Source organism: Cicer arietinum, chromosome 3, assembly GCF_000331145.2.
Source record: "Cicer arietinum cultivar CDC Frontier isolate Library 1 chromosome 3, Cicar.CDCFrontier_v2.0, whole genome shotgun sequence".
Lineage (NCBI taxonomy): Eukaryota > Viridiplantae > Streptophyta > Magnoliopsida > Fabales > Fabaceae > Cicer > Cicer arietinum.
This window is the reverse complement of record NC_021162.2, coordinates 73,577,770-73,593,521: the sequence shown is the minus strand read 5'-3', so window position 1 is coordinate 73,593,521 and position 15,752 is coordinate 73,577,770. Positions and strand designations below refer to the sequence as shown.

The 15,752-nt window shown below is 25.7% G+C and overlaps 3 protein-coding genes across 3 annotated transcripts; 1 reads left to right on the top strand and 2 right to left on the bottom strand.

Annotated features, from left to right (window-relative positions):
* Positions 1 to 410: 410 nt before the first annotated feature.
* LOC101501992 (uncharacterized) lies at positions 411 to 2,974 on the bottom strand. Its single transcript, XM_004494371.4, has 3 exons — positions 2,749 to 2,974; positions 2,513 to 2,650; positions 411 to 1,076 (listed from the first exon to the last, which is right to left on the bottom strand). Exons 1-3 carry the CDS (start codon positions 2,832 to 2,834, stop codon positions 554 to 556), a joined length of 747 nt encoding a protein of 248 aa, XP_004494428.1. The 5' UTR covers positions 2,835 to 2,974; the 3' UTR covers positions 411 to 553.
* A 6,924-nt stretch (positions 2,975 to 9,898) lies between these two features.
* LOC101494771 (uncharacterized) lies at positions 9,899 to 10,892 on the top strand. Its single transcript, XM_004494878.4, has one exon. The coding sequence runs from the start codon at positions 9,988 to 9,990 to the stop codon at positions 10,870 to 10,872; it is 885 nt and encodes a 294-aa protein (XP_004494935.1). The 5' UTR covers positions 9,899 to 9,987; the 3' UTR covers positions 10,873 to 10,892.
* Positions 10,893 to 11,135: 243 nt separating this feature from the next.
* LOC101494454 (DELLA protein RGL2-like) lies at positions 11,136 to 13,025 on the bottom strand. Its single transcript, XM_012714124.3, has one exon. It carries the CDS (start codon positions 12,924 to 12,926, stop codon positions 11,382 to 11,384), a length of 1,545 nt encoding a protein of 514 aa, XP_012569578.1. The 5' UTR covers positions 12,927 to 13,025; the 3' UTR covers positions 11,136 to 11,381.
* Positions 13,026 to 15,752: the final 2,727 nt, after the last annotated feature.

Sequence of the window (15,752 nt, the reverse complement as noted above, 5' to 3'; positions counted from 1 at the left end):
AGTACCATATAAACTTATTTGATTGTAACAAAAAATATTATAGAGTTTTAGGAAGCCTAATCTATGTTCACCCATCCATTAATTTATGTAAAGGCAACAAAGGTGAGCACTCAACTCAAGAGTCATGATAGCAAAGTAAACAAAAAATGTCACGATTGCCAAAAGAAAAAGTATCGCTCTCTCCTCCATCAAATGATGCACCCAAGAAAAGGCACACCTCATTCTGCTAAGTGGTAAAGACACAGCACTACAACTCGTTCTTTCTTTTAATCTAATCGAAATAATAGTATGAGTTATCACACTAGGTACCAAAAAATAATATTTGTAAAGCATTGAATGATAAAAATAAAGGTGTTTTGTATTTATATATCAATTAGGTGATTCGTTAATCTAGATGCAAATAGTTTAAATAAGTAAAGTTTTGGAATTGGAGGGAATATATATATATATAATAAATAAAGGAGAAAAATAGAAAGATGCCAAATTAACAAATACACTATAGTTACATTTTTCTAGAGGACACAAACAGATAAAAAAAAACACTTGAATAAAATCAAGAAGGAGCAACAGGAATCCTTTCATCAGAAAAAATGCTCCTCGTAAAGTGTAAAAAAGATGAAGACATAGGCAACTCCTCAAGCTCATCGAAAAAGTCAAGTTCTTCTGATTTAGATGCTGACAAATTCTTCAACTTTGCATAACAGAGAGGCTCTTCCTCTAACAGAATATCTATTTTGTCAGCATGGTTTATTTCTGTGTGTAATTTGAAAGGATCTTCTTGGTCTATTGGAGATTGCAAGTAATGATAATTTTCTTCATTTGTCATTTGATCATTGGTTATAGTGCTCTTATTCTTATTCTTATTATTATTACTATTAATCATTTCTTCTTCTATATGTTCTTGTTCTTCAATTGTTTTGGTTTTGGATTGTTTTGGTTGTTGAAGTAAAGTTGTAGGATCTGGATGGTTATGTGTTGAAGTATAAGTGATGATAAGCATTGAAGAATCTGTGCTACTTCTCTCAACTTGCTTTTTTGCTGAACATCCCTTTGATGCGCTGCATCTATAATATCCCCTGCAGTTTTGTGCCAACTATTCATATATGAAACTGACATTGGAAAATAAAAGCAATATGTTGTATTGGTATAAGAAGTAATTAACAATAATTAGATCTAAAATATCTCTCAGGAAATTTTTTGAGTTAATCATTTTTATGATGAAAGTATAAACAAAAAAATATATTAAAAATTGATGTATTTAATTTAAAATTTTAAAACAGATATAACAACTTTTAAGATATATATTTTCGTTTATATTTTTTTTAGTGGAATTTTTTGTATATATGAAAACACGACTTAAAGTTTAACATATATATAAAATTTGTATAAGTAGTAGCTAATTTTGTATTTGAAATAATGTGATCATTTGTTTTGAATTCTCTTATTCTCTCCCTTCTTTGTTATAAAATCTCAAATATATTTTATGGATATTAAAAAAAGTGGTTGTAGTAATAAATTTGTTACAAATATTACTTTTATATATTTATTTATATAATTATTGATATTTTAAAAGATAGAAAGGTAAATTACGTTTTCAATGATGAATTAATTAAAAATATTTTTATAAAAAATAATTAATATACCATTAATTTTGTAGAATATCTTATATAAAATGACAAAAAAATAGAGAGAGAGAAAAGTCTAAGTTATAGTTAAGGACGGAAGGAGTATCTTAGGAAATTTCTCTGGATTATGTTATCCGACTCTAATTGGATAAATTAATATGAATAATATTATTAAAATATAAAATTTGATAAAATGAGACATAAATATAATATTTAGATAATTTAAAAAAATAAAATGTGATCTTTACTTTATTTTATATGATATTGAATTTATATCTTATTTTATATGAAGTTTTGTATTTTAATAATATTACTAAGATAATATACTCTAATGATTGTGTCAAAATATAATTCTATTAACGAAAGCTTATATGTTATACTTATAAATCAATCATTTTTATTATCCAACAAACTATTTATCAACTTTTGTATTTAAAAAATATTTAATATTCATTATTTTAAATAGTAAAATAATTTAGTTTATATATAATGTAAATAGTTTTTATACTAACAATCATATATTTAAAAATATTTGATTTATACGGTAATCACTCTCAAAATAATGAACGTTAGAATAAAATATTTTATATATATTAATTATACTCATAACAAAAAAATTATATTTATTTCACTGACGTTTTTGATAAATAATATTTAATCATAAAAAATATTTTGTTTTAAAAAAATAAAATTATTCTACTATTAATTTAAGAACTAAATGTACCGATAGATATGAGTTGCGGAATGTAATGCAGAAATTCTCTTATGAAAAGTACAAGCTCTAAATTGATCATTTTTGTTATTTTGAATTATAAAAGAAAATAAAAAAAAAATAATTATCATCATGATATCTAGTGGAAAATTGAATGTATATAGATAGAGGATACCTTGGATATGGAGAGCCTTTGATTGGCTTTTGTCCATATTTCCTCCAAGACCCAAAATCTGTAGGAAGTCCTTCATTCTTCAGCTTACTAACATTCTCTCCTACCCTCACTCTCACAACTCTTTTCTCAACCATTTTCCTGTCACATGCATTCACATCATATATAAAAGTAAAACACATGCAAATCAAATATTACTTTAAACTGTATATATATATATTTAATTTAATTTAACTCACCGTTTCTTAGATGCTTGAGATTCTGGTTTGAGTTCTAAATTAGATGGTTCTGACTCATGTTGAGGGGAATCATTAATATTGTCCATAGCTTCCTCTTTTCAATTAAATCTCTTGATGTTACTGCAATCTTGATATGAGAGTGAGATATGGAAATAGAATAGTATTTAAGAGGAAAATAAGAAATTAATTAGAGAGAGAAATTGTAGTAGAGTAGGGAGAAGGACAATGAATGAAGAGATAATAGCAAAGTCACTTCTTTTCATTCATTTAATATAAAAGCAGGGAACAACTATGCACATATCAATGCCACCATCCCCATCAACCCCACCTTGCAACTTGCAATATAATAACATCAATTTTATTTCCAAATTATCTGGCCTCTCCATATTTAAATGTTCATCTTTTATTCATTAATGCATTTTAGTTAAAAACAAAACCATGGAAGTAGATACAAGACCGACCTAAAAAAAACATTACGAGGCTTAAAGTAAAATTATGAGGCGGAGTTTTTTCAACGTTAATAAATAAATTATTAATATTTTATTTAAAATTTATCTTTCACACTTTTTTATGCAAAATTATTTATCAAATTATTATAATTGATTTTGTTTAACAATTTTTTTCAATCTATAATAAAAGTCAATCCATTTAACATTTCTTGTAACATAGTTGATCTTAGATAAGATTTAAATAATTTGAGTTTAAAAAAACTTCTATTTGCTGAAGCGACAATTACATGAATTGTTTCTATAAACAATATATGTATTTAGAAAAGAATCTAACATTCTTATATAATTAAGTATGTCAATTGGTGTGTTATTTTCTACTTGTATTATCTCTCTTGGAATTTTAAGTTCTACAAGTAAATATAATCCATCAATGACTAATTTGTTTTTATCTTTTAATGAAAGTTCTAGTTTAATGTAATTTTATTTTAATTTTTCATTATCCAAATGATTTTAATTTCTCAGTAATAAATATAAAGTAAAAAATATCTGCATACAACTTAAATTATTTAAATTTAACTTGAAATGAAGTAATTTATATAGTGAAAAACAATATCTTTAATATCTTGCTTTTTAGTGAAAATCAATATTTTTAATATGATTCCAACTATATACTAACCTCCTTATCATAAATAGTTGCATCATTATACATTACAATCAACACAAATATCAATTTAAATAATAATAATGTCAAAATTTGGAAATTAAAAATTTTAACAATGATTATGCTAAAAATTGAAAATTAAATTTTTTTAGAGCCCTTATTTTGTTTTTGTGCATAGTTGTTGGAAGTTTATAAAGTTTTTATAATATATCATTGGGTCTCTGTATAAAAATTATAATTAAAATTTTTCAGAGGTCTTTATTTATTTATTTACGTGTGTAGTTGTTCGAAGTTAAAGAGTTGTTATAATATATTATTGGGTCTCTACATATTATAAAAATTAAAATAAAAAATTATTTTCTGGCGAAGCCTAAAACAAGGACTTTAGGTGTCTCTCCCTTGCACCGTGACTCTAAATAGATATAAATTTTGATTGAAATAACTATTAAACACATTTATTTATCTCTTGATAAAACTTTAAATTATCAAAATTCAATTCTCTTTATAACCAACATTTAAGATGAAAAAATTTGACATCAACATATTTAATTTATACTTAAGAAGTTAGTCTTATAATTTTTAAAATTGAAGTTCAAATTCTATACGGGACAATTGTATAAAATAATCATCTTGATTAATAATAATATTGCGTCTCCAATTTTTTATAAATAAATAAAGAGGTTAAATGATATGCATGTTATAAATTATTTTACATTCCTTTCAAAAAATTATTTGACATGTATATTATGAAATCGTATTAAGATTATCTCAACAAATATCTATATAATAAAATTTGATTTGACGTATGTATAAAAAAGTTTGATATGATAAGACCAGGAAAAAAAGAAGTTTGATATGAGTAGTGCATAAAATTAGACCAATAACACATTATAATTATAATACAAATAGTACAACTATAGATATAGGAATGATTGCAGCACAAAGGGGGTCAAAGTCCCTCCTTTCACTATATAATCTCATGTTGCCACGTGGATTTTAAATATAAGAAAAAATATTATTTGTATCTAAAATATAAGTAAACTTTAACTAATTAATTTAACTATTTAATATTATAATTTTTAAAATATTTTTCAATAAAAAATTCTTATACAAAATTAAATGAAAAAAAATCTTGGTTTGAAAAATACAAATTTTTATATTACCTAAAAAAATTAAATAAGATTAACAAGTATTCTTAATATGTATGAAATTAGTTGATTTTATTTATTATAATTAAGACTAGAAAGAGTATTCTTTAATAAAAGATTTAAATGTAGTTTTTGTCTCTCAATTTTAGTAAATCTACAATTTTAATCTCTATAATTTTCTTTTTGAATAATTTTAATCCTTTAATTTTTTAAATTTCAAATATTTTGTCTACCTTATAATATGACAATCAATTTGATGACGTGAAATCAAACTACATGCAAACATAATTCAATCCTAAAAAACAAGGATTTCAATTCTTAAAAAAATGAGAATGAAAAAAAAAAAACCAATAACTTCAACCTTAAACCCATAAAATGAGAAATTCAACTGTAAACTTAAAAATTTAAAAACACTAAAGTAAGAAAAATGATAACTTCAACCCAAAAATTCAAAAACTCAAACATATTTTTTACTCCATAAAACTAGAGATGAATCCATACCTTCAAAATACTACACCCAAAGTCGGTCTAAGGGAGAGATGTGTAAAGCCCTTCTTTAGGCCTCGCCAAAAATTATTTTTTTATATTAAAATTTTATAAGATATAAAGACTTAGTAATATATAATAAAAAGTCTTTTAACATGTACAGAAACAAGAAATGCCTAAAAAAAAAAAGTTTTAATTTTCAATTTTTGACAATCATAATTTATTTGGATTGATATTTTTCAGTCTTGTAAAATATCATAGTGAAACCTTCGTTTTAGCTTTTGCTATCAACCGATAAAATCTTATTTAAATTAAATAAAACATATTTTTGTTACAAATTATTTAATACTTTCCTTAATACAACTAAATTAGCTAACGAAGATAATAGGGATGAGAAAATAATAATTATAAATTGAGAAATTATAAGACAAAAAGTGAGCACATTGCTTATATTTAAAATATTAGTTATAAATTGAAAAATCATGAAACAGGTACTGAACATATTGCTAACACGAGTTATTTGAGTGATAATATACAGACTATTTTCTTCTTCAACTGAAAAATGAAAAATTTTACATGAGTTTTTGATGTTGTTGTAAAACAGTTAAAATGTCTTGTTTTATTTTTTGAAAATATAGAAAAAATAAATTTGAAAATACTATTAATTCTACTAAAGAAATTTTCTATAGTTATTAAATAAATTATTAATAATATATTTAATAATTTTTTAAAAGACTCTGTGTAATAGTTTCGCTTTAGGCCTCCTAATGTGTTGGGGTGGTCCTAACTACACCTATAAAGTCTCATTCTAGAATTTTTGTTCTTCCAAGTAGTCATCAATGACAACTCGATTCCACAATATCATTCTTCTTGGTAAGTTTAAGTCATTGTTTCATGTGGAGTAATGTGATTCACTTATCTTGGAAAAGGAGAATGGACATATACATGAGGAGAAGAACAACAAAGGAAGGAAGGAAGAGAATTGAGCTATGGTCTATTGTTTTTTCTCCCGAAATTTGAAATTTTAGGGTTTAGAGTTTAAGTCTTTTGACTTTAGCTTTAACTTTTAATTTCAATTTTTAGTTTTTCTTTTTTAAAAACTAAGTAAATTTTTTAGAATTTATTTAAACGATGTTAATAATTCAAATATAAGTAAATAGTGACATGACTTTTACATATACATTGGTCATTTTCTCATTAGTTTATTTAATTGTCATGTAAAAAGATTTTGTTATAGGTATAACTAATGATGCACTCAATCATTTAAATGCATTTACATCGTTTGTGGTTAATTATTTTACTTCTCGTTGACTAGTTTAGTTGTGTTTCTGATTTCTTTTGATTATACAGTAGAAAAATTGTAAAATTTCTTTTATTTTTGTTCTAATCACTTCTTGTTCTTGTGCTAAAAATGTTTCTTTAATATACTCATTTTTAATTTATTCAAAAAAAAAATATCACATCATCAAAATTGAGTGTCAAGTTAAAGAGTAGAAAAAATATTTAAAATTTTTAAAATTAAGAGACTAAAATTGTGTAAAAAATTATTGCGAGACTAAAATTATGGATTGACTAAGACATAAGACCTGCATTTAAGCCTTTATAAAAATACATTTTTCTTAATTTTTTTATTGATTAAAATTTAAACAAAGATCACTAAATTTCATAATAATTTAACGAGACTCGCGTAAATTTTGATAAATAAAAACCTCTGTTTAGAACAAAAAGGTACCATATTTATCCTAATAACTGCATGTAAAGTGAACAAGTTATCATCATTTTTTTTCCTTGACGTGTTTTAAATCTCATCCTTAAACCTTTTTTCTCCTATTTTTCATATGAATAACCACACCAAATTATATTATTCTCTCGTATTAAGGGAGATAATCCATTTATGCATATTAGTTATGTTAAGGGTAACGTATTTTAAATATAAGAAATGTAATTATTATTTAATACTTTTAGGAAACAATCACAACTCACCAGTGAGCTTGGTTCCTGCATTATTTTTTGGGTATTTGGATTGGATCCAATTTCACGTCTCCCAATTTTTATAGGTCCAGTGATATGACAAAGGGACTGTTAGCTTTTATACCCCCTATTTAAACTTCTATCCCAATTTGTTAAAAACCTAATTTTATCTTTAATAAATTCATTCACGTAAGCGGTAAAAAAAAATTACTCCAAAATCTGACCCCTCTCGTTGAAGTTTCCTGTAAGTAACTTTTTACAACTAAATTTCCGGTAGTTATCGGTAGTTGTATTTTCAATATCGGAAATTTCAAATTTAGGGAAGCTACCGGAAATTTCAAAAAATTTGAAAAATCCGGTAGTTAATTTTTGTTCACCGGAAATTTCGTTTTTTGAAATTTCCGGTATTGATTTTGAACTACCAGATTTTTCAATTTTCCGATGAACCTTTCCGAAAATTTCATTTTTGAAATTTCCGGTATGCATTTTGAACTACCGGAAATTTCAATCCTCTTGAAATTTCCGGTAAAAACTTTTTTTCAGAAAAACTCACTTTTCCGAATTTTTCAAGTGTGGGGGTACAATTGTTTTGATTTTTTTTTCTTATTTTGACTTTTATTGATTTTTTTAAGGTTATTTTGGATATTTCACTCAAAAAAACATTAAATTGGGGGTACAAGTTTAAATGGGGGTACAAAAGCTAACAGTCTGACAAAGGAATTCTACGAAATGATGAAATACTTTTGGACTGGGATTTTAAAGCCTTTAAAAAAAACTTATATAATTTTTTGATTTTTATTAAAATATTTTATTTTATTTTTAATCTATTTAAAAAATTCCTTTAAATAGTGACCCTCAAATATTTATCAATAATTTTAATTCCTACTTTTAAATCAATTCATGTATATTGTCTAAATTTTTGAATGAATTTTTTCATACATAATTAGAATATTATAAGAATCTATTCCACAAAAAATTAGAATTATTTTAAAAAATAAATTAAAATAAAATATGCTATATTTATTGAGAGAAAAAATTATTTAACTTTTAAATTTTTTTTTCATGTATTTATCCCCAATCTGATCTGTTATTTGAAATTTCAGTCGAGAAAAAAAAAAACTAGGTGATTACATCATGTACTCCAACATCAATTCTAGAGCACGCATCTAGAAAATTTACTAAATTTTTATTGTTTGGATATATATACTTTTAAATAATTTGCAGTTTTAAAGCATGATAAGTTTTTTTTAGTAACAGAGGCAGAGGAAACCAGTGCCTATAAGAAGGTTATCATTGTTGGGCTTTAAGAAATGATTGAACAATCTATGCTGTTGACAACAACAACAAAAAAGATGATACAAAAGAAATAGAAATTCAACCTAAAAATAATGAAAGAGTCTACCTCAACATAGGACTTTCCACCTTTCTTTTACATCAAACAACTGCCCTCTTTTTAAAATTTAGGATTAAATAAATTTTTAATTTCTATAAAATTCCAATATTCCATTTTTAGTTTTTAGATATATATTTTAACTTTTAATTCTTAATAATTTTCTGTTTTCACTTTTAGTCTTAATATTATAATAATTCATGTATATCTTTTAAATTTTTAAATAATTTTTTCAATAATGTTTAAAATATTATAAACATATCTTTTGTAATTTTTTTTAATAAGAGATAAATTGAATATGAATTTTAATATTTTGATATTTCAAAATTTGTCTTTAATCAATTTTTAATTAGAAAACTCTAAATTTTTGTGTGAGAAATTTTTATAATATTTCTAAGGTGCAAGCAAAAAGTCATTGAAAAATTTGAACAGTACATATAAGTTGATATAAAAGCAAGTATCAAAAGTGAAAATAGAAAATTTCTAAAGATTGAAATATTAAATTTTTTTATAGAGACAAAAATACAATGCATAGAAAATTATAATCGGAGAGATAAAACTTCAAGAGATATGAGACAACTTCTGCATCTTCTTCATTGTCTAATTTGTCAAAAGAAAAAGACCACATTATCCCTGTTTTCTTTATTAGTAGAACCGTAAAAGATACAGGGAGCCTAATTGTGGAAATTCTAATGGTCAATCTTCTAATGATTTTATAATTAAAAAATATATTAATATTTTAAACACCCAAAAAGATGCATTCTGGAGATAAATGGTTCCCCTAATCTATCAAATTTGCAGCCAAAACTAGAAGTACCAAACCAACGCGCAAACGATAAAAAGAAGAATTAACAAATTTGATACACAATATAAAATTCATTATATGATTAGTATCGTGGACACACACACATATGGCTAAGCTATAATTCACAAAAATTCAAAGACCACGTCCTACAAAACAAAACCTTAACTAAGGACGTGGCAACCACCTTCAAAAAATTCCTTTTTCCGGCAACTATATATACATACACAATCAACGTTGAACTTCTCGTGGCTTGTTATTAAAAGTGTATCAATGTCTTAATTTGTTACATATAATTTACAACCATATCATATACAATTGCTTCAAGACAAATGGGTTTGGAGCACAAAACAAAAATGTTCTTCAATTTTGCATCTTCAATAACTCCAAAAGAGATTTTCTACCTCTTCACATACACACTTCTAAGCCTCCTCTTACCTCTCTCATTTCTTCTTCTAGCTAAGATTTCTGAAGCACAATATTATCTTCAACGCTTTAGTTTTTGGAATCAACGATATTATTACTCATCACCACAACATTTTCCCTATGTTTTAACACTAGCGCTTTATATCATCCCTTTTATTCTCTACTTTATATTAATTATTATCACCATAGTTTCATTAATCAATGCCTTCACCGGAAAAATTACTATTTTGAGTGATTCATCTTATTCAAGTACAAATTTTCAACCTCGTATATATATTGCATGGATTTTACTCTGTGTTTTCCAAGTTTGTGTTGGTTTAGGAATTGAAGGAAGCATTTTGGTGGGTTTATATGATTCTGATTATAGTTTTGGTGTTGAAAGGAGTTTTTTAAGTAGAGTTGTTTTTTTGTTGGGGTTGCATGAGACAACAAGAGTATGGGCTAGAATGGTGGTGAGGCCTGTTTTGGATGACACGGTTTTGGGGGGTGTAGTTAGAAAAGAAAGATGGGTTGAAAGGGTGTGTGTGGCTTTGTGCTTAGGAAGTTTATGGTGGTGGAAATTGAGAGATGATGTGGAGAATTTGGTGGTTATGTGTGAGGCAAAGAAAGAGCAATTGATGGATGTGGGAATTAATGATTTTGTTGGGTGGTGCTTGTATTATTTGACTGTAATAATTGGGATGGTAAAGGTTGTTAAGGGTCTTTTGTGGATCATGGCAATGGTTTGTCCTTGTACAAGGGAAATGGGAATTTCCTTGGTGGTACCTGGTGACAATGATGATAAAGTATAAATTAAATGATTTTTTTTTTAGATCAAGGATGCCCTTTGTGCAACTCCCAATAAGGTGCAACTCTAAAGACTATATTTCAACTAAAGTAGGATTACAATGAATAACAAAAATTCGTCTTTGAAATTTTAAAGTTGTTGTATTTTTTTTTGGTTGAATTAAACTCGAGATTTTTGATTAAACATTTCATTAACCATCTAACCAATTCAATGCATTGAATCATGTTAGAGCTGCACAGTGAAAATGATGAAATGTTTGTAGCCTGTTTTATAAACAATCAACTTAGATATCATGCTATTGCTACCATAAGCCAAAACATTAAGGACTCTTTTAATCTAATTATAGGCAACTCTTGCTGAATTGAAAAACACTAAAAAAGTACTAATCATGAAGTTCAGCAATCAAATTCTAGAAACTAATTTAAACAAGCCATCAAATAATGAATTTGAAAAGCACTTAGCATTAAGGAATGAAGATTGAAAAACTCCATATACTATCACTCAATAATTTTGTCAAAGAAACCTCCAAGCTGAGATTGAATGCATTGGAGTCCCCTTCCATCCCAATATCAAACACTTCCCATTCTTTTCCACATTACAAAATTTCCCATAAACAAACTCTTTAGCCACCAGTTCACCTTGGTAAACACATGCCTCACTAAAACCACTTTCCACCATTCTATACCTTGCAAAGAACCTTCTCCAAACATCAATCTTCACATTTCTAACATTCCTTTCCCTACCTTCTGCACCAACAATATTTCTTATCCCTGCAGATAATATTGCTTCTGTCATCATTCTACAATCATCCTCCTCTTTCATACATGTTTCAACGACATCGAAAAAAGCCGAGTAGAAAAATAATGCTTCCATGAATCGGTTCACAAAAGACGGCGAATTATGGCTTGCTTCCATTTCAAGTATTATCATAATAGATGGTTTTATATATCTCAAAACCCTCATCAAATTTTCCATACAATCTTGTCTTGATATCAAAGACCTTAGAAAATAAGGAGAGTAAACAGCAACAGCTTCATTCTCTTCAATCTCAAAATCAACTTCCTTAATTTCCATCATGTCTTCTACTAAAACACATTTATATAAAAATGGTAATTTCAAAGATTCAGCAAAACTAGCTAAGTTTTTACCTGTTTCCTCAATTTTGTTTTTGCATGAATTAAGTCCAACAGCAGTTACCTTAAAAATCTCAACCATGAAATCTTGTCTCTCAATCAATGCTTGCATCAAAGCTATACATTGGACCCCACTTTTTATATCCAAATCTATTAGATGAATTCTAGTATCATACACAACATGTTCCACTATAGCTTGTATTCCAATGAATTGCATCACTTGATTAAAAGGAATTTTTATATGACACAAAAGTGATTTATTTAAATCCATCTTCCTAAGTAACTCACTTTCTTCATTTTTCAATGACCCTTTTGTAAACCTTCTTGTTTCTTTCTCTATTCTTTCTAAAAGTGCTTGAGAAAAATGAAAGACAATTCTTTGAACAGAGTTTCCTGTTGCAGATGAATTCCATTGACAATAAAAAAGCAATTTTTTTGCACGTTCAAATTGTTGAAAACTTACTTTTTCAGCTGCTGCAAAGAGAAACTGTGAAAGTTCAACATCTTTATTTTCTTCCTCTGAGAAATTCCATTGGTCAAATCCATAAGGGTGAGTTGGTATAGAAAAACCATCATTCCAATGAGAAGAATATTTTTGAGCATATCTTGTTCCAGCTACTCTAATTATTCCTTCTGCTGAAACCTTTTCTTGTTCATTATCTAATGAAGTTTTTTTAGTATTTGTTATGTTTTTCATGAATCTGGTTCCATGGTTTCTTAGAATCTCTAAGGATGATAAAGATATATTGTTTTGTAAAGGTTTTGTTGGAATTGATGAGAGTTTATGATTGTGATTTTTTGGCCATGTTGTTATTGTTTCTTGAAATTGTTGTGTTGGTTGGTGAAAAGGGTCGAAGTTGATCTCTTCTAACATGAAATTACCAACTTCAAATTCTTGTTGTTGATTTTGATGATCATTGAACATGTTGAGTCCTTTTTTTTCACTCTCCTTTGTCAGAGGATTAAGTATAAGACAAGTTGCTTATCTAGAAAAATATCGACAAGAGTTTAAGGATTATTATTACTAGCGTCCAAACGGGACTCGTTGCTGAATCATAAAATTATAGAAAATATAGTTTCAATGAAAGAGAAAAATATTACACTAAAATTTAATATCATTTTATATTAAGGTATAAATATTTTTTTAAATTTATTATTAATATAAATGTGTAAAAGGCCCATATAGATGTTAGCAAATAATATAATAAAGATAAAATAAAAATGTTTGAAGAAACTTGGCATGACGAATTTATAAATGTAGTAAGAAGGAAGGAACATGGAAGGTTGATGATGATTTAATCGATGTTTTATTTAATTGCAGTCGTCAGCCAGCAATTTTGATTAAACAAAGACATGTAGATTAGTGTTAATTTATGTATAAATTTGTCGTTATGGAAACAATGATTAAAATCCAAACAAGACATGAAATTGACACATTTCAATAAATTGAAAGAGAGGGATATACGTAGAGATGAGTATAGGGACTTTGATACCCAGTAAATGCCTCAACGAACCTAGCTTTCAGAATGGGACTAATACTTTTATTCAATGGTGGAACATCATTTTTTTTTAAGACATGATTGTTATGCCTTATAAATTCATGTTGTCAATTCTCCTAAAATCATTTTGATTACGCTCCATCAAATTATACAATATAAAAGAAATTAAATTACTATAACTCACCATATTATTATTATTATGACCAAAACTAGAGTTTCAAAGTTGTGTTTTTTATATGGTCGGAGTAGACTTGTTCCAATAATTCTCTCACAAGTTATAGTATCTTTTCAATAGTTTATAATATTTTTATATAGTGCTTTAAGTAATTTTTGAACTTATAAAGGATGTCATTTTTCTCTCATTTTTATTGTTAATATTTTAGTTAAAATAATCTTTTTTATCAAATAAAATAAAACGTTAATATTGATATTGTACAACATATCAAAGATAATGAATGTAATTACATAGACTATTTACTATAATTTTATTTTATTTTTTCACTTTAAAATAATTATGAAAAGTACTATAGTATTTTACCTAACATATGCTTCTATTGCCAATTTGAGAATATTCGTCGAAATAACATCTTAAAGTTATATATAACAACAATTATAATTTATCATTCATCAAAATCAATAATATCATTTTACAAAGTTTTTATCTAATATTAAGGTCTCTACTTGTGAGCTTGTACTTAACAATGTTATTGAATGACAGAACAATACATTTCGGTGGATATTTTTTTTACTATATTCGTTTAAATGGAAATTAAATTGATCGAAACAAAATCAAATTTTTTTTTTGAATAAATTCACAATATCTAAATTAACAATATAATACAGTAAAATTAAAATATCTATGAATGTAATAAAAATTATAAAATTAAAGTACTCAGAATAATCATGTATGCATCCTAGACAACAAACAAAAATAATGCTACACAAAAATAACAAAACTATTAAAAAAAATTAAATATATATAAAATTTACTTATTTAAATAAAAAAAATATAAAACAATTTAAAAAGATAATTTGCGAGTAAAAGTTAACTTAAACTACCCCTCCTTGGTAAACATAAATAACCAATTTTACGTAAGAAATATAAAATAAAGTTTAATTTTACACATAAATTAAGATCAACAGCCTACAATAAAATTTGTTCTCTCTATATAAAACAATGGGTCGCGGAGTGTTGTTTAGCGTTATCTATCTTTCTCAAGAAAGTTTTACCCTGTATTTCTTTACTCCCATTTTATACAAATTTTTCATTTTATCTTTTCTTAAACTAATTATAATAATCATTTTTTTCTACTCTATTGAATATTTAATTTAAATTTCGGTAAATTTTAATAAAAAAAATTTAAAACACATATTTAAAAAAAAACTGAATTTTGTATTGAAAACTTTTTTTAAAATTTTCAATACACAAAGTTCAAATTTTCAAAAATAAAATTTCCAATATAAAAAAAACATATTTAGGATTTAATATTTAAACATGTTTCAAAGTTAATCCCGGGGTCTTTTTTTTTAGTACCCTCTTTTTGAAAAAAAAACACCAAAATACCCCCATTTGAAAAAAATATACCAAAATGCCCCTTTTTTTAAAAATCAAGTAGGAAGTCGCCATTTGGAACTCGGGCTTCCTTAAGGAAGTCGCCATTCCAAATGGCGACTTGTAAGTAAAGAAAAAAAAAATGGGCCATTTTGGTATATTTTTTTCAAATGGGGGTATTTTGGTATTTTTTTTTTCAAAAAGAGGATATTGTAAAAAAAAAACCTAATCCCAAACCTCACAAAAACATATTTTAAAATTTTACCGTACAAAAAGATAATTAGTATTTAAACTTTAAACTACTAAAACACAAACACTTATGTATTGAAAAACTTTAAAAAAAAAATTTAATACAGTTAAATTCTACCAAAACAAGTTGTACCCCAAAAAACATTTAGTATATAAAATTTAAGTTTTTGAAAAACATGAGTTCCAGCAAACTTTTTTTAAAAGTTTTTCAGAACCCTTAAACGAAGTAAAAGTAAATTAATTTTTTTGAAAACAAATATACAGGGATAAAATAGGTACTTTATATAAAATATAATATAGAGGTAGGAGTATTTGTGTGGAGTAGAGAGAAAAGTTTTTCTTTAAAAAAAAAACAGATATTATTTATAAGTTTGTAAATTTTACTATAATTATTTCACATCATATTTTTTTTGGAATAAATGATAAATTATACTGTAATTAATTCAAACGA